This window comes from Leuciscus leuciscus, assembly GCF_965113295.1.
Source record: "Leuciscus leuciscus genome assembly, chromosome: 13".
NCBI lineage: Eukaryota > Metazoa > Chordata > Actinopteri > Cypriniformes > Leuciscidae > Leuciscus > Leuciscus leuciscus.
Window position 1 is genome coordinate 6693944 of NC_138737.1, and position 20396 is coordinate 6714339.

A 20396-nucleotide genomic window follows, 5' to 3' on the forward strand; every position below is an offset into this window, starting at 1 on the left:
CTCTCTCTGTCTGTGTGTGTGTGTGTGTGTGTGTGTGTGTGTGTGTGTACTTGTAGGGGGCAGCAGAGAGTCAGTATTGGTTATTGAAGAACATGTTCAGTATGATTTGTCTTCCATAATAAGGTGAATACATTGTCAAAATTCTTGTTGGTCCTTTAAATGGCTGGAAGATGTTTAATTAAGGAACATAAGAAACGTTGACCAGTAATCGAAATTAGGCTATATTTTATTGCAAAGTTTTGTTGGTGCCTCAAGATTTACTGACATTTTGTGATCTCTCTCTCTCTCTCTCTCTCTCTCTCTCTCTCTCTCTCTCTCTCTCTCTCTCTCTCTCTCTCTCTCTCTCTCTCTCTCTGTGTGTGTGTACTTGTAGGGGGCAGCAGAGAGTCAGTATTTGTGATTGAAGAACATGTTCAGTATGATTTGTCTTCCATAATAAGGTGAATACATTGTCAATTCTTGCTGGTCCTTTAAATGGCTGGAAGATGATCTGATCCACGCAAAAGAAAAACCGTTGCCGTGTATCTCTGTAACTTGGCAAGCCGACTAATGTTCAAACGGTTTCAGTTTAAAATTTGAAAAGTTAAACATTCATTCAAACATTCAAATTATATTTCTTCTGTATTTGTGGTCATAGGGAAATTAGTGGCAGGTCTTACTATGGCTTTCGTATGACAGATTGCCAACACCGGCTTTATTTGAATGCCTGATAAAACTTGAGGGTAGGATGCCAGACAGACTTTAAAGATTAAAAACGGTTACAAATGAATGGTTGACTTTTCCTGTTTGTGGAACGGTATCTTCTAAATGGTTGGGCGAGAATGTTACATATTGAAACATTAGCCAAGGTTAATTTCCAGCCTTAAATATAAAGTGAGACGATTATTTGTCATGCACCTATTTGGGCACCAGTGACAGCAAAAGGACCTGGGTTCAAGTCCTGAATATTGCAATAAACCAAGCAAAATTGCAAGAGATTATGTATTCTAAAACTTAACTTACTACAGTATACTACTTTTGAATCATAAACCAAAGCAGATTACCTGAGCTGCTTTACTCACGTGATAGACTGAGCAAAAGTCATTTCATATAAGGCTTCTATTTGAATAGATATATCATTAATAATATATCTATAAAGGATAAAACTATTTTGTGTTTTTTTTTTGTTGACAAATAAACCCCAACCACGCACTGCTTTGGTCCTGCGCGGATAATGTAAATTACATTTTGGATTCAAAACGTAGTAAATCGTATAACACAATTAGCAAAGGTAAATCAAAATTCACTTGGTTTAAAATCTAAATGGGCATGAGCAAATTATTACATATTCTGTTCATTTAGTAATTTTCAGATCCACATTAAGTTGATATGTATACCATGAATGAAATGCAAAAAAACACAAAATAATTTTTTTATTTAATGCATATAAGAAAACATCACATCATGAGGCTTACTTTTTTTCTTCTTTCTTTTTTTTAAACTAAACTATGTTTGTTCATGGGTAACCTACAGTACATTGACCTGGGATATTGTTTTGGGCAAAAATTAAAAGTGTATTGCAACAGAAATTAGATGTCATAAATCTCTCTTTCTGAAGGTTGTCTCAGGACTGCATGTCCCAGGGTTGCTGTGGGAGAAGGGTGAGGTGGTTGTGTCGTAGTGTTCTCAGCTCCGTCAGTCGTCCCAGGAGCCTGGCGAAGCGTCGCGGGTCCTGTGCCGTCCCCTGACTATAGCAGCAGCAAGCCCGGGACAGGAGCTCCAAAACAAACTCCTGTAAGTTCTCAACACAGCTCACCGCACGAAGAGATGGCCTGTCTGCTTGGCAACAGGAAACAAAAGGTAGTCATTTGAAACATCCACAGTGGACGTAAGATATTTTCTTTAAATGTGTGAGACTTTGGATTCATTAGCCATTAGCTATTTTCTCTACAAACAAACAGTGTGTTTTTGACTACTATAATAAATTAAAATAATATGATAACAAATATCAGTTTGCAATATAAAACAGCATCTGTCTTTGTACAGGTAAAATAATGACACCGGGAGCCTCGCACATTCAAGTTACAAATAGCCAGGCCCGTTGGTGCACGAAAGTTATGTCATTTGCTTTTCGACCTATAAATGAATGTTCTGAATACAGTTACATCATGTGGAAGTTCACATGGAAATGAGTCACAATTGTGGTAATCATAATGCACAAACCTGAGCACAACACTGCCGTCGCCGTTAGAAGTGCATATTCAGCCTCGGTTACCGCAATAGTCACCATACTGTGGAGGAAATTTACCACAGATCTCAAGAGCTCATCATTCAACCCTGATCAGAGATAAAAATCACAACATTAGCCTAGCATAGACAATAAATTTGATGTATCATCATTATATTGTTTAAAAAGTTGTTGTCACATTGGATTTGTCACTGCATGTAATGTGATATTTTCCTACTATGATTATCGCTTTGCATCATAGATCACCTGAGTGTGTCAGTATCCTGTGGCTGTTCCCAGTCTTGGACTCTAAAGTTTTTGCCCAATCTGGATTTGAGTTATTTGAATTTGCTGGGTATAAAGCTGGTGATAGAAAACATCAGTGAGTCATAAATGATCCATAATGTTTTGAGTTGTTGAGAACAAAATAATGCATCTAATCCGCTTGTTAAATTGAGACTGTTTCCGGGTCCAAACCTCTACCCCGTTTCAATTGATAATATTAACTCAACAGACGTTCATTGTGCATTGTACACTTCAAAACTAAGCTTTTAAACACTCAAGTTGTTCCGGACACCAATATTTTAATCATTCGTAAAAGATGAATCAGTGTCTGTCCAATTGAAAAGTTGCTAAGGAGATAATGGTAAGAATTTTTCAGTAGTATTACAGCACATCATGAGTGAATACACTCTTAAAAATAAAGGTTCTTTTTTTTCCTGGCATTGATGATTCCATGAAGAACTTTTTACATCCACTGAACCTTTCCATTGCACAAAAGTTTCTTTTTATAGTGGAATATATATAGAAAAATATTCTTTACACAGAGAAAAAAAATCTTTTAAGAACTGGGGCCAGTTGCATAAACTGCTTAGTGCTTAGACACAGTCAAGTTATTCTTAAAAAAAAAATCTTTAAGATTGTTCAATAAAAAAATAGATAGATTGGTCTAATTTGATATCGAAAAATAAGACTACTTAGACCCTTGTCTAACTGCTAGATGGTCAGACTAGTTCTTGAGGCACTAACCCCTGGTTTCACAGACCAGGCTTAAGACTAGTCCAAGACTAGGTGCCATTGTTTTGTCTCTAGATGCACATAATGTATATAAAAAAAATATAAAAAATTCTAAGGCATGTTTATAAAACCTACTGAAATGTCCTATTTGAACTAAGGCTAATTCTGTCTTAAAGCTGCCGTCGGCAAGTCTGGCAGATTGGGTCGATTAGCCAAAATTTTGAATGTTTACAACTCTCATGCCCCTCCCCACTACCAGCGAGCACCCTCCCATCGAGGTCGTGCTCGTCAGTGCGTCACTGTGCGTGTGTACCTGATTTTCTGTGAACGCGTCCGTCTCGTCAGCATCTATCAACACCATGGACTCGGAGGTAGGCTGCCCTGGCTAATCTATCCATAGATAGCAATAACTGAGGAATTGGAAGCTTGTTAGTAGATTTTCTCTCCGCCATCACGCTTCATACAATCTCCAGGCGAACTTCAGGCGTGGCGTGTGCATGTGATATTAACGTGCGCGAGTGAGGGGGGATCTGTGGCGTGTGCACGACCTGTGATTGACAGTCAGATCTCACACCCCCCTGCGCTGATTGGACCTGATGAAGCGGGAGCGCTGGATTTTTGCAAAACAAATAACACGCTCCAGGTGGAGTTAGAAGCTCGGGTTTTTTTCTAAAACCACCTTATTTATGTTGTTCTGTCGGATTATAGTGTCGATTACACTGAATATGATCAAAAAAATGTTGCCGACGGCAGCTTTAATCTAAGCTCTGTCTGTGAAACCCAGGACTACGTTTATGCAACTGGCCCTGTTGACCGAAAGGTTTTTTTGGGGGAACCCAAAATGGTTTTTCTATGACATTGTTGCGAAAACCCCCTTTTGTAACCTTTTTTGCAACATATTTATGAACAGTTTGTTGTTTGCTTTTGGGATCTGATAGAGCATTTGGACCCAAAAACTGAGACTCGTGACATCAGATTTAACAAGCAGGTTGTGTGATAATATATGTCATTACCAGTGCTAACACTAGTGGGGTTCTCTGAGAACTGCTGAGCTAAGAGTAGGAACATGACTTCAACTGAAGAGCTGGACAGAAGTGTGTTCTGGTCAGAACTATCCAAAAGCTCAAACCCTAAACAACAGATGACCACAAATTAGTTTTATTTAGACATGTGTGGGGTGTGATCTGAGAGAAGTGGAAGGAAACTGACCAGGTACACTCCTCAAAAATTGCAAAAGCTTCTCCGTCTGAGGAGGAGTCATATCTGTATTTGTTAAACTTGACCACAGAGGCACCTGGGGAAAGAAATAGAATGATATCTTATATTATGGGCAGTATTTCTATTGCATTGTTAATAAAAAAAGAAACAAACTTCTTTGACATACCGGGCAGTGCGTGTTGTCTTGAATTATGTACCTACGATAAGCCTCAACAATTCTATTGAGAATGCATCTCTGCTCTCTGGAGAAACTAGATGATACCTGCTAACAGTATTTTTGAAGATAAGAAACTTGTTCTGAATTTCTAACACAGGCTTCAAATCTTGCTAAATCTCCAATTTCATGCTTGGAAAAGCTAAATAACGCGAGAGGATTTTACCCGTGTGGTGAATCTGCTGGTGGACGAGACGCTTCTGTTTTCAGAGTAGTCATCTTCAGCTCTTCCTGTTGACCCGTTGTGTCCTCTGTTCTTGTAGCCCTTCCTCAGTCTCTTCGACTGGCATTGCACTTCTGTAAGCAGACCTGACAAAAAGGACCAGTAACATCAACTCAACATCCAATAAGACTGTTTTCTGCAAAGCAACATCTGTCTCAGATTCCCAGAAATGACTGACTCAAAGCAACACGTAAAGATTTAAATCAGTCTAGAAGGTTTTACGTCAATCTCACACTCTGCCAGCATCCCGACGGCTCTGCATTTGCGTAGTCTGCAGTCCTGACACTTTCTCCGCATGTACATGTCCATCTCGCAGCTTCCACCACTTTTGCAGCGGTACACGGCCTTTTTAGTCACGCTGCGTCTGAAGAAACCTAAACCAAGAGAGATATACACTACTGTTCAAAAGTTTGGGGTCAGTAAAATGTTTTCAGTGGTTTTGAAAGAAGTCTCTTATCTGCATTTATTTGATAAAAAATACAGTAAAAACAGTAAAATTGTGGAAAATACTTACAATTTAAAAGAAGTTTTCTATTTTAATATATTTAAAAATTTAATTTATTCCTGTGAAGCAAAGCTGAATTTTCAGCATCATTACTCCAGTCTTCAGTGTCACATGATCCTTCAGAAATCAGTCTAATATGCTGATTTGCTGCTAGAGAAACATTTATTATTGATAATAATGTTAAAAACAGTTGTGCTGCTTAATATTTTTGTGGAAAAAGTTATGCATTTTTTCAGTATTTTGATCAATTTAATGCCTCCTTGCTAAACAAAAGTATTCATTTATTTCCCAAATAAATAAATTACTAACCTCAAACCTTTGAATGGTAATTTATGTACTTAAAATTTCTTGTCCAGGGAAACAGACTTGCCTTGGATATATCCAAGCAACTATCAATAGCAAGTAAATCTTGTTTCATTGTTATTGGCTTTTTAAGGGACAAGCGCTTTGATATTACCCCACTCGATTTCCTGTTTTAAAAGGAAATATGTCAACACATCAAAAGAAAACTGCTTGTCAAGCCATTTCACAGAATCTTTCAAATACGGATTTTGTACACTAGTAAATAAATTCAAGAAATGTATCAAGGATTAAAGGGATAATTCACCCAATAATTAAAATTCTCTCATCATTTACTCACCCTCATTCCATCCCCGATGTTTAAGACTTTCTTTCTTAAGATAAACACAAACTAAGATTTTCAGGAAAATAATCCTGAAATGCAGGATTGAATGCAGGATCTGATGCAAGTGAATGGGTGCCGCTTGGTTGACGCAGCGATCATGACGGTAATCCATACAAACCCAGTGGATTAATCAATTTCTTCTAAAGCGAAACTACAGGTTAAATTCTAATATTTTTTACTTTTTTAACTAAATAATTGATGTAGATGAAAACAAAATATTTTTTTGGGTGAACTATCTTTAAAGGGATAGTTCACTTTGAAATAAATTTTTGGTATGTTTTAGCTTACATCAAGGGCATCCAAGATGTAGGTGTCTTTTTTTCCGCAGTAGTTTCAATTTTGATATTTTTAGGTCAAACCGTTCTTGTCTGTCAGTTATATAATGCAGGTCGATGGTCATTATCTCAAAACACAAGCACAGAGTCCAAATTAAAACAATTCCCCGTCGTCCAAATTAAACAATTCCCCATCGTAAGTACACATTGATGGCCTAAGACACGAAACGAGCAGTTTGTGTGAGAAAACGAACAGTATTTATATAGTTTTTACCTCTTATACGCAGCCATGTCGAAGTGATCTGATCTGACGTGTACGCAGACTGGTGCATAGATATATACACTAGATGTCGCCTTAAAGACATTCGTTCCAATGAACTGCCGTAGACAAGGCGACATCTAGTGTGTATATATCTATGCACCAGTCTGCGCACACGTCAGATCAGATCACTTCGACATGGCTGTGTATAAGAGGTAAAAACGATATAAATACTGTTCGTTTTCTCACACAAACCGCTCGTTTCGTGTCTTAGGCCATCAATGTGTACTTACGATGGGGAATTGTTTAATTTGGACGACGGGGAATTGTTTTAATTTGGACTCTATGCTTGTGTTTTGAGATAATGACCATAGACCTGCATTATGACTGACAGACAAGAACGGTTTGACCTAAAAATATCAAAATTGAAACTACTGCGGAAAAAAAGACACCTACGTCTTGGTTGCCCTTGAGGTAAGCTAAAACATACCAAAAATTAATTTCAAAGTGAACTATCCCTTTAATGTTGTCCTTAAATTCAGTACTGCAGTTTTTGAGCAGCCAACCTTTGCATCCCTCACAGGTGAGGGCATTGTAGTGATATCCCGAGGCTTTATCTCCACACACCACACACAGCTCATCCTGGCCTTTTACTCGAGCTCCATGGCCCATCCTGGGCCTTTTCAGCACTGGAAGACCAATAATGCTGCCTCTTGTTGGGCTTTGGACCTCCATCTCGGGCTCACAGATGTACTCAGAGCACTGATGGCTGTAGGGGTACGGCGGGTTGCATGCTTGAACGTTTGGCGCTCCATACATGGAGAACTGCACATTAACGGGGCTGAACGGCTGCTGCCCATAGAGAGGACTTTGTAGATCCGGTTCTTGGTAAGAGCAGCTCAGTGGATCCACGAGAACATCTGCAGCAAGGATAGGAGAACATCTTGATGAATGAAATGATTGAAAATGTTTCACAAGAAATGTTTCTTTTTCACATGATTCTTGAATTACCTAATGACTTTTATGAGGCCATTGGGACGTAATAAAAAAAAAAAAAACAGAGCAAGACCTTTTGAATCTTTTCTGTCTCTGGAAACAGGATGCAGCTGAAGTTAAAGTTTTGTTTATGGTTGTTATTTGCTTTGTAGCTTATGGAGGTTTTATAACCGTACAGAATTGAGCCTTCCTGGTGTTTTTTCTGTCAGAGGGAAGGTTATGAAGATGGATTTTAGATTTGAGTTCCCCCATAGAGGAATCACGTCACAGTTGGCAGCATTTCTGAAGCACATCTGCACAAGACATTTTTCCCCCATTTTTAACGGACACTTCAGAAATAATTGTGACAATAAGCAAGAAAAAATATTTCACATGAGAATTCTTTTTATATTTGAGTAAAACACATTTTATCAAACCAATTCCAGCGAATTCATATCTGTTTTTCCATGTCATTCATAAATATCCTTCTGCTGTGTGGTGGTCTCTTTACTGGCCTTCAATTCTGTTTTTCTCACAGATGTTTTATGTCCCGTTTCAGCATAACTTTCCGGAGCTAGTATCTGTTTGTAAACCACTGGAGTTCTTCATAAACATTCATGTTGGTGAGAAGCTTTGCTAAAATACTAGCATTGACTGGCTTTGGAGACACCACAGTGAATTAAATGACAAAACGAAACTGAAAATTTTCGGACAGTAATTCGGACAGTAATTGTTTCTCAAGGCGATGTCTGTGAAATAATAATTTTGGACTTTCAGATGACATTTAATGAATGGGAATGACGGAGACAAACCACTGTGAATACGTGATCAGTCACATGACCGACACAACATCAGTGATGGCATCCAGTTTTAAGTAATTATTCATGTAGTTTATTTTAAATAGTAAGTTAGCTAAAACATTTGTGTTTCATGCAATTTACAAATCCTTTTTATCAGTGTTCAAATTAACCAGAAAACCCTGGTGTTTGCTGGGAAATTGTCCTGAGTGGTCAGAGGAAATTTTTTATTTTTTATTTGGACAGCACTAAAAATGCTACTAAAAACGTGCACATACAGATTTGAACTTTGTGCTTATGCTAAAATCCACAACAACGTTCATTTTTATAAAATGGTCTTTAAAGTGGAACGTTTTCAGAAAGTGGCAGAAAGTTGGGAGTACTGCAGGTATTTGGAAATCTAAGCAATTCTTGCTGCTCGCCATTCTCAAGTAAAGGATTTGGATGTTGACTGGTGATATGTTGATGACATTCATTAGGTGGCGTTTACAAGGCTTGGTTTTTTGTGCGTATGTTCGTTCACTGAATCACACTTACACATTTGAGAAATGATCGTAAGATCAAATGTAGGATGTTTCTACGCAACATTATATAAATGAAGGCTCCATGTGTCCTGGAAAGCTTGATACATATTACACATGTATTATTTTTTAAATTGCGGATATAGTGGCATAAAAAATAGTAGGCTATTATTTTTATTCTATTATAGTATTTATTAATATTTTGAAATACGTTTTATTTTTGAATCTTCAATTTTAATTTTAGTTTAAGTAATTTTCTTAGTAATGTGCTTTTGTCATTTTTGTTTTCTTTAAATAATTCTACCTAGCTATAATTCAGTTTTAGTCATTTAAGTACTTCAACTTCAGTTAACAAGGCAATATTGGTAATATTTTAAGTTATTTAAGTTATTTATTTTATTTTAGTTCAGCTTTTAACTTTCATTTAAGAGTTATTTCAGTTACCTAAACAAATTATATAAATTATACAAATTATATTATACACTGCCCAGCCAAGATAAAAAAGTTGCTGTTTGGATTTAAATAGGCAAAAGCTTAAGAGTCTATGATTGGATCATTATTGCAGTGATTTTTATGTTTCTAGCAGGTGATATGTTTGGCAACAGTTCTTCTAACCCTAATTGAGTGTGTAGCTTTTCTTAATCAACCATGTTGGAAGACACATCATGGCCATATTCCAGGATGACAATGCCCAGATTCATCAGGCTCAAATTGTGAAAGAATGGTTGGGAGGGAGCATGAAGAATCATTTTCACACATGAATGAGTCCTGACCTTAAATTCATTGAAAGTCTTTGGGATGTGCTGGAGGAGACTTTATAGAGGGCTTGACTCTTGCATTGTCAATACAGGATATTGACCAAAAAATGATGCACCTCTTGATGGAAATAAATGTTGTGATGTTATTTCCATCTATATCTTATATTGACAAGCTACACACTCAACCAATTAGGGTTAGAAGAACGGTTGCCAAACATATAACATGCTAGATACATAATAATCACTGCAATAATGTTCCAGAATCTCTACTGGTGACTTCACCATTGAGGTGGTGGAGAATTACACGTACCTCGGCTCTACTATTTCCAGCAATCTTTCTCTGGAAGCTGAGCTGAACATACAGATTTGAAAGGCTGCAACATCAATGGCTCGCCTTGCAAAGAGGATCTGGGATAATTCCATGTTAACAATCAGTTCAGTTCACTTTATTAGCCATTTGCAATCAACACCAACCAAGATGAAGGTTTATCAAGCCTGCATACTTACACTGCTCTACAGCAGCGAAACATGGACTCTATATTCCTACCAAGAACGCAGACTCAATGTCTTCCATCTACATAATTTAAGAAGGATTTTGGGCATCTCCTGGCAGGACCACGTTCCAAACAAAAATGTTTCCTGCACAGGCGGCGTTACCTAGTATGTTTGCTTTACTCACCCAGAGACGTCTGTGCTGGCTCGGTCATGTCAGCCGCATGAACACCGGCCGAATGCCTAAAGACCTGCTGTACAGCGAACCTGCCACTGGCTCCAGGCCAGTAGGTAGGCCTGTACTCTGCTATAAAGATGTGTGTAAACAAGACCTAAAGATGAGCAACATCAATCCAGACGACTTGGAAGAAGCAGCCATAGAATGCGATGGATGGAGGCTCGCCGTATAACTAGGCATCGAAATTAGCGAAAAGAGTAGAGAGCACCAGTGGGTAGAGAGGAGAGAGCGCAGACGACAGAGAACAGACCCAACATACACAGAGACAGGCAGGATCTTCACTTGCAGTAATTGCAACAGAACATGTCTTTCACGAATCAGGCTCTAGTCGCAGCAGGCGATGTAACTCAAATGTCTAGAGACCCAAAGACGCAGATTACATTGTCTTTCGAGACAGAAGGATGCAATCAGAATAATCCAATCACAGACTCTTAAGAATGTGCCTAATTAAATCTAAACAGCAACTTTCTTTTGTCCGGGCAGTGTATAAATATGTTGATTTCTATAATAAAGTGAAATCTTACCGTAGTACTGCGGTGGCTCTGTGATGTCAAACGTGTCTGATGCGGAAAGGTAGCCTCCGACTGACATGCTTATCTCAGGATCTGTGCCCTCTCTCATTGGATCAGTTGGATTCTTGCTCTTCACAGAGAATATCTGGACCTATAAAAGAGCACAAAAACTTTCATTCACCCTACTTGAGGATCGTAATCCACTGCTTTCAAACATTTCTTCAGCAAGCGCTCCAACCCCAGAGAAATATGAGCTATTTTAGGCATCACTGTCACGAAAAGGTTATGACAGAACACAGTGAAGGCTGCAGAGATCTCAGTCTGTGCTCCTCTGGGGTTTTGAGAGGATCTGAAGAGCATTGACTGTGAGAATAAAACGTGAGATGAGGCCCATGTGTCCGAACAGCTGCTCTGGCACGAGTTTCACAGAAAAGGCCTCACAAAGAGTAGTCTGTCCCAATCGCTCTCAACAGGTTTGGCCTGTAGCTGACCTAAACTCGTACCTTTGACCAGTAACTCAAAAAAAGACCTGCAACACACTTTAAAGAGCCATACTGGATCCAAAACTAGTATCAAATGTTTTTAAATTAACTGTTTTGGCTTTTTACTTGACACCCACTGGAAGCAAATTTCTTACCCAGAAACTGGTGCAGGATTACGTTGAATTATTCATTCAGAAGACACTTAGAAGCAATTAATGGAAGTAGAAGCAATTAATCCAAAGGATAAAACAAGTGCTACCATTCTGAATATCCAACGCTGCATCAGTACCATAGCACAAATGCTACAGCAGAAGTGTTAAATGCATTTGTTTTTCGCAAAAAAAAAAAAAGGCTATAATATAGTTAAATGCAAGTTACTCATTTTAGTATTAGCAGGATACATAAGAATTCTAAAAGCTTTCAACAAGTAGCATTTGTGAACACATCAGAAACACAAAATCACAGTCATCATTTAGAGATTTACTCTGAATTCTTCAAGAATTGCATGTTCATGGAAGCAATATGGGTGGCTGTGTGAACAGACTAGTTAAAAAAAAATCAAGTGACACATTTTTTGTTTCGTTTATGTTATCAGACTTATTGTCAATTAAGTCAATGTTCACAACAATGCAGATTTTTGTCTGCAACAATAAATAGCAGATACGGTAATATTTAGCACAGGTTTTACTTACATGCTGCAATACTGCAAATATATGAGTGAAAACATGTATTATGTATATACTTTTCAAAAGTTTTTGCTGTGAGTAAGATTTTTTTAAATGTTTTAAAAGATGTCTCTTTTGCTCACCAAGGCAGCATTTATTTGAATAAAAACTAATATTGTGAAATAATACTCCAATATAAAATAACTGATTTCAGAAGCACTTTTTATCTATTAATGCTTTGAACAATCATCCAAAGTTCAAACATCACCTGCATGACCCATGAGTTCTCTATAATGCTCAATATTTTAATTTCCAGAACCTTATACTAAATTATTTTTAATGCTGAGGACAAAAAAAATACATGACTGATCATGCACTATTCAATATCTTTCAAATATTCACCTATGTTCTCTGAACTATTATTCCTTCTGTTCTCATTCACTTTGACTTTGTGTTCTTTGTGGCAATGTGGGTCGCTCTCTGTTTCCCAAGAGGAATGACAGAGTGACATCCAGCTCATCTCCAGAGCTTTAGGGAGTGTTTATACACGCAGTGTTTGCCACGGCTCTGTTTGTCATGCAGTTAATCTTTGACATTGAAAAGATTGAGGACTGCAGGACTCTAACCTTCCCACCCGATATACTTTAGACCCCTTGAAGGGGGCGGGCTTTCCTGAAAAACCCTTAAATTATGACATGGATGCTCACACGTACCCTCTTGTATCCTGCTTGTTGCGCTGACATAGAACATCCTCTATGGCGTTATTGTGGTAGCATCTCAAAGAGGCTGACCTCGGTTTCGCAGTGTCGAAATTTAGATATCATTAGTGCCTCTGAGACCCAAGGGAGGGAAATTTTTGCTATCACTCCCATGCCATCCATCACAATGACTGGGTTTTTTACTTTAAAAAAATGTGCACGATTAACAAAACGACCTTCTTTAAACCCCATGGATGGTTTCATCCCAGATGAGGTTAGAGGGAGCAAAACTCCAATGAGTTTGAACACTCATTCATTTTTCACAGTTTTCCCAAGAGTATAAATAGCAACTACATAAATAAACATGCCTTTAGTATATCATAACAATTGTTGACTCAGAAAAATAAGGGTTTCAAAAAGTTGTTTTATTTCCACAGCGTTGCTAACAGGGGTTTCCAATCTTTTAGACCACAGACCCCAAAATATGATCATCCTCATGTGAGGAATGTATTTTCATATATAAATGTATACTATGAGCGTCTAAACTTATTTGGAAAATATTTCTGTTTCTGTCAACGACAATGAATTTTTTTCTACTTACTAAAACACTGTACTTAGATTATTATTGTACTTATTTTATCTATTTATTTATTTATTTAAATCAACGTTTTTATTTATCAAATTACAGAGCCCCTAAAGAAAGGGATATGGTGGTGGAATAAAAATATATTTTAAAACTTTTGCGTTCCCCTGACAAACTTTGCATTCGTTCGCAAAACATTTGTGTTCACCCAAAAACTTTGCGTTCGCTCGGAAAACGTTTGCGTTCCCCTGAGAAACTTTGCGTTCGCTCGGAATACGTTTGCGTTCCCCTGAGAAACTGTGCGTTCGCTCTCAAAACGTTTGTGTTCCCCTGAGAAACTTTGCGTTGCGTTCCCCTGAGAAACTTTGAGTTCGCTCGCAAAACTTTGCATTCCCCTGAGAAATTTTGCGTTGCGTTCCCTTGAGAAACTTTGAGTTCGCTCACAAAACGTTTGCGTTCCCCTGAGAAACTGTGCGTTCGCTCGCAAAACGTTTGTGTTCCCCTGAGAAACTTTGCGTTGCGTTCCCCTGAGAAACTGTGCGTTCGCTCGCAAAACTTTGCATTCCCCTGAGAAACTTTGCGTTGCGTTCCCTTGAGAAACTTTGAGTTCACTCACAAAACGTTTGCGTTCCTCTGAGAAACTGTGCGTTCGCTCGGAAAACATTTGCGTTCCCCTGAGAAACTTTGCGTTCGCTCGGAAAACGTTTGTGTTCCCCTGAGAAACTTTGCGTTCGCTCGGAAAACGTTTGCGTTCCCCTGAGAAACTGTGCGTTCGCTCTCAAAACGTTTGTGTTCCCCTGAGAAACTGTGCGTTCACTCTCAAAACGTTTGTGTTCCCCTGAGAAACTGTGCGTTCGCTCTCAAAATGTCTGTGTTCCCCTGAGAAACTGTGCGTTCCCCTGAGAAACTGTGCGTTCGCTCTCAAAACGTTTGCGTTCCCCTGAGAAACTGTGCGTTCCCATGAGAAACTGTGCGTTCGCTCTCAAAACGTTTGTGTTCCCCTGACAAACGTTTGTGTTCCCCTGAGAAACTGTGCGTTCGCTCTCAAAACGTTTGCGTTCCCCTGACAAACTTTGCGTTCCCCTGAGAAACTGTGCGTTCGCTCTCAAAACATTTATGTTCCCCTGATAAACTTTGCGTTGCGTTCCCCTGAGAAACTTTGAGTTCGCTCGCAAAACGTTTGTGTTCCCCTGAGAAACTTTGCGTTCGCTCGGAAAACGTTTGTGTTCCCCTGAGAAACTGTGCGTTCGCTCTCAAAACGTTTGTGTTCCCCTGAGAAACTTTGCGTTCGCTCGGAAAACATTTGCGTTCCCCTGAGAAACTGTGCGTTCCCCTGAGAAACTGTGCGTTCGCTCTCATAACGTTTGTGTTCCCCTGACAAACTTTGCGTTCCCCTGAGAAACTGTGCGTTCGCTCTCAAAACGTTTGTGTTCCCCTGACAAACTTTGCGTTGCGTTCCCCTGAGAAACTGTGCGTTCGCTCTCAAAACGTTTGTGTTCCCCTGAAAAACTTTGCGTTGCGTTCCCCTGAGAAACTTTGAGTTCGCTCGCAAAACGTTTGAATTCCCCTGAGAAACTTTGCGTTTCGTTCCCCTGAGAAACTGTGCGTTCGCTCGCAAAACTTTGCGTTCCCCTGAGAAACTTTGCGTTGCGTTCCCCTGAGAAACTTTGCGTTGCGTTCCCCTGAGAAACTTTGAGTTTGCTCACAAAACGTTAGCGTTCCCCTGAGAAACTGTGCGTTCGCTCGTGAAACGTTTGAATTCCCCTGAGAAACTTTGCGTTCCCCTGAGAAACTTTGAGTTTGCTCACAAAACGTCAGCGTTCCCCTGAGAAACTGTGCGTTCGCTCGCAAAACGTTTGAATTCCCCTGAGAAACTTTGCGTTGCGTTCCCCTGAGAAACTACGAGTTTCACTCGTGAAAACTTTTGCGTTTCCTGAGAAAATGCAGTATGTGTTTGCTCGCAAAACATTGTTTTCTCAGGGAAACACAAACATTTTGCGAGAGAGTGCAAAATCATTGACATATAATTCCTCCCATCTCATATTTTTGTCTCTTTAGGGGCTTTGTATCAAATTGTGTATTATTTAAATTAAAAAATATATTTTTTAAATCAAAAGCATTAGCTAAATAATAAATTTTCATAATGTTTTTCTCTACATTTTTCACGGACCCCCAGCACTCTCTTGCGGTCCCCTTGGCATCCCCGGACCCCAGTTTAAAAAACCCTGCAATAGAAGAACCATTTTTGGTTCCTAAAATAACCTTTTTAGTGAACAGTTCTCAAAAGAACCCTTTTTTGTCTTAGTGTGAAGAACCTTTTTCCACTTTAAAGCACCTTTTGTGGAATGGAAAGGTTCCATGGATGTTAAAGGTTCTTCATGGGACCTTTGATGCCTATAAAGAACCTTTATTTTTAAGAGTGTTGAATGAAGGTTTTGCGTGAGAGAACAGTTTGCATTAGAAGATGGTGAACCATCATGTTATACATCTAGAAACATCCACAAAGCACTGCATCCACTATTTTTACCAGCATATCTTCGTTTATCCATCTGTTATGTTATTTGATGTTAGCTATCTGTTTGTAGCCAGGCTGTGTTTACAGATTTAAGCAGGAAACAGGACTCTTGGATTAGACGGCCTTGTGCAGGGACAGTTTGGGGGGTTTTGGACTAAAGTCCAGAAGTGCTTGTAATGTTTTGAATGTAGGTGATCACGACAGACTGACGTAAGGCTGGTCAACTCAACTATCTCAATGGTATCTGCATAGATAACACAATTGAAGCAGTCTATTCTATTAAAAACAGTGTATATTGATCAAATGGCAACTTCTCTTTGACTTCTGTCAGTGGTGTTGACTTCTGTGAAGGAGCTTCTGTGTCTAAATGACTGCTCAACAAATGCCAACATTTCAAACATTCTTAAGTTGTCTGTTGGATTTATAATGTTGGGAAACAGAACTGTCATGTTCACATTGACCCAACAAACCCAAGAACTAAAGATAATGATGTTTGTTGTGTGAGAGTGAACTAGACAAAAAAAAAAAAAAAAAAAAAGTAGTTACTTAGCAAAGGAAGTTGGAAAGGTATAACGTGATTTACAAAACTTCAAAACATTCATGGACCTTTGTTCAACTCAACAAAATATCCTTCTCACTTAAAGAGTTATTTTATGCATTGTGTTATTGTTGAATGTTTAGTCTAAATACACTACTGTTAAAAAGTTTAGGGTCAGTATATTTAATTTAAAATAAATGTATAATTTTTTTTCAACAAAGACATTTAATTGGCCAAAAATTACAGTAAAGACTTTTACATTGTTACATAAGGTTTCTATTTCAAATAAACACTGTTCTTTTGAACTTTCTATTCATCAAAGAATCATGGAAAATATTGGTCACAGTTTCCACAAAAATATTAAGCAGCACAACGGTTTTTAACATTGATAATAATCAGAAATGTTTCTTGAGCAGCAAATCAGCATATTAGAATTATTTCTGAAGGATCATGTGACACTGAAGACTGGAGTAATGATGCTGAAAATTCAGCTTTGCTTCACAGAAATAAAATACTTTTTTTTAAATATATATTTAAATAGAAAAGAGTTATTTTAAACTGTATTGATATTTTACAATATTACTGTTTTCACTGTATTTTTGATCAAATAAATGTAACCTCAGTGAGCATAAGAGATTTTTATTAAAAAAAAACTTATATACTCCAAACAATTGAATGGTAGACTACATAATAAATATTAATATACTAACTAATCAAAATTATTCCTCTCAATATAGGCCTGATGCATGCACACATTCACTCATAGTTTTATTATTACTAATATCCACATTTTAGAAAAATAGAAAGTCATCGACACTGAATTGAACACGAAATGGTAGTATGAGAAAATGTCACACTTAACAAATAAAAACTCATATATTTTGAACCAACTTCATGAGGTGCATCCTAGGATGCTTTTTAAACAAAGCAGACTTCATGTATGCTGGACACTTACTGGCTGCTTTTCCTTTACGATGCGGTCCAAATAATCCTTTATAAATATAGTTTGTTTTTGTTTTTTAATTCTTGTGAAGAAATTCGGAAACACTTTATTTTAAGGTGACATAGTTACACATTACTACATGTACTTACTATAGTAATAATGGTAAATTATGCATAATTACTAAACTTAACTTAACCAAACCCTAACAATAACTCTATAGTAAGTACGTGTTGTTAATTAATATTGCTCACTTATTTGAGTAAGTACAATATAACTACGTCACCTTAAAATAAAGTGTAACCAGAAATTCCTATGGAAGTATTGATATTTTAAGCATTTAACGATCCTTTCGACTGGTACAGTTTCTAGAGAAATCAGATTTTGTGTACTCACCAGTGCTGATGTTGCGTGTGCTGGATCTCAGCTTGATGTGCCTCTTGCATTTGTGATGTTGACAGCAGTTCAGCCCCTGACGTCCAGCACTTGCCAAGCACACACTGGAACACACATGCGCAAAACAAACAGTGCGTCCCTCCAACGCAAACCATAAATTCAAACACACCACTATGTGTGTGAGTTTAAAGACGGGGGCACACAAAGTCGATAATACACAAAAAAAGGACAGTTTAACACTGTCCTGCAACCGTGATGAGGGCAACGAGAGCTTTGAAGATCAACCTCACTGTCAGCGTAAAAGTTAGGAATGGATATCTAAAAGTTTGAACCTGTTGAACAAAATCTGAGAGGGCCGTGATGGGAGCGAGGAGCTGTTTAAGTGATATAATGAGTGATTTCTGGACATGCACTACGTGAAACAGTGGGCTCATTAGAACATTCCCAGCAGCCCAGTGTTTATAAACAGCCCTAGTTCATCTAACTGATGGATGAGCGCTCACTATCTCTCCGTTCTTCCTGCCGCTCAGAGAACGTACTTGCTCAGCCCGGGTTTCACAACCACCCCGACTAACTCCCACGTGTCACTACACAATTCAGCTGGACGCACGCAACTCAAGATCCCCTTATCTGTCTCTCTCTCTCACACACACACACAGAGAGAGAGAGACCCCAAACTCTCTTCTGCTCCATGGGTGGGCCCTTTATGTCCTTAACTGGGGGCAGAGGGGACATTCTGCGGGTTGCAGATCCATCCCTAATGCTCTTAACTCACAGGATACTAATGACAGCGACTGTTGTAATGAGGAAAAACAACATAGATGTGTTTTTCCAGGAACAACAGGGCTGCTGATATGAACCATGGGGTAGAATGAGGAGCCAAGGTTCTTCCTGAAATGAAAAAAATGTGTCAGAGATTCAAGTTTTGAAAACTAGTGAGTTGAGTAAATAGGTAGTATTTTAAGGAAGCATTAGCACAAAAGCCACGCAAAGGTTGTTCCGAAAGGTAGGCAGCACAATAACACAGCCTTTAGAAAAAAACTTCTTTCAGCCAAATTCAAAGGCAGCATTGCACATATCCAGGGTTGCCAGGTCTACGTCACAAAACTAGCCTAACTGCCACTCAAAAATAGCCCAATGACCTTATATCAAATATCAAAACTCCAAATATGCCACTCCCATACCTAATATACATATTTTACAGTCACTGATATGCAAACGGAAAACCACTGTAAAGTAATGATCATAAACACAGCTCAAATTAAGGATCCCAGTGGCCCTTCTTCACAAAACTTAACGTCTAGCACAGTTTTATCTTTGGTAGAATGTAAAATATTTCAATACAAGCATTTCAGTCAAATTTATGCAATATGTCAAACCTTTAACCTGCAGGGGGGAAAAATAAACCAAGTGTAAAACAATTTTTAAAAAACTTTTTTGCTGCGGTGTAATTTTCTATACAGTATACATACGTTTGGAGATCAGTGTTGTTATATTAACTAAAACTATTAATAATCATTTTCATTAAATTTAAATAAAGCTGAAATAAAATAAAAAATATTAGATGAAAAAAAATAACGTGCTTTAGCAACTAACAGAAATAAAATAACTTTTTTCAAGTACTAAAATGACTAAAACTGAATCAAATATTCAAAATGACAAAAGCGCATAGAAAAACGACTAAAATTACAATGAAATCTGAAAATGTAGAAATAAAAGCAAATTCAAAGTACTAATAATTACTATAGTAGAATATGAATAATACCAAAATAACATTGATGGAGTGTCACATGTCAGTGCTTGTTTGGACTTTCAGTTTGTGTTGTGATTGGTTCCTGTTTTCCTTTGTTCTTTTCTCACCACTCCTTCGTTTCTATGGTTACTGTCATTTTCAGTTCAGTTGTATCACCTGTCTAGTCAATCATCGTCATCTGTATCACCTGTGTTCTGTTAATCAGTGTCATCTGTGTTTGTATTTAAGTTCCGTCTGTTCAGTCAGTCGTTGTCCGATCTCCGTTATATTTAGTTTGTGTTGCTACCTGTTCTGTGTTTAATTAAATTAAACCTTCGAATTGAAAATATATCGTCTCCGTCTGCCTTCCTGCAACCCACCGTGACGTGGAGATTGTTTAAGTTTCCATTTCACTTACTGCCTTAGAAGGCGGTAGAGCAACCTACTAGGTTTTTGAACAGATCCTTTATTTATAACAAACACCATTGAAGCACCTGTACTGAGAACGTAAAAATCACGCGTTTTAATAACCTTAAATCTACCCTACAATAGATAATTTATTTGGAAATAAGAATTACCATTGAGCTTTATCAAGATTCTCCAGGGGATGAACTTGACCTTCGGCCTCCTAGTCGAAATGCGTCTTCTACAATGGGTACCAGTGATGTGGCAATCCACTGTCAACTCACATTCAGCTCAGCCTGCATTTCGTTATTGCTTTATGCTGTGCAAACTCTATATTCTATCCCCTAATCCTAAACCTATCCACCTCAAAATCTCTCTGCTTTTTCACATTTTCAAAAAATATTTAGTATGATTTATAAGCTATTTTCAACATGGGGACCAAAAAACGTCCCCACAAGGATTTTGGATATTGACATTTTGTCGCCATAACATAGTGCTTACCTAAACACCACACACACACACCAAATAAAGAAACAGTTCAAGCAAG

The 20396-nt window shown here is 38.1% G+C and overlaps 1 protein-coding gene across 2 annotated transcripts; it reads right to left on the reverse strand.

Annotated features, from left to right (window-relative positions):
* Positions 1 to 1395: 1395 nt before the first annotated feature.
* nr1h5 (nuclear receptor subfamily 1, group H, member 5) lies at positions 1396 to 18277 on the reverse strand. Of its 2 annotated transcripts, none has more exons than XM_082188590.1 (11): positions 17713 to 18277; positions 10908 to 11046; positions 7169 to 7522; positions 5112 to 5252; positions 4822 to 4964; positions 4608 to 4706; positions 4433 to 4517; positions 4237 to 4353; positions 2474 to 2569; positions 2203 to 2316; positions 1396 to 1815 (listed from the first exon to the last, which is right to left on the reverse strand). In XM_082188590.1, exons 2-11 carry the CDS (start codon positions 11002 to 11004, stop codon positions 1604 to 1606), a joined length of 1458 nt encoding a protein of 485 aa, XP_082044716.1. In that variant the 5' UTR covers positions 11005 to 11046; positions 17713 to 18277; the 3' UTR covers positions 1396 to 1603. The 2 variants fall into 2 exon arrangements, with proteins under 2 accessions (XP_082044716.1, XP_082044717.1); XM_082188591.1 differs by having other exon boundaries at positions 4608 to 4703; positions 17713 to 18276.
* Positions 18278 to 20396: the final 2119 nt, after the last annotated feature.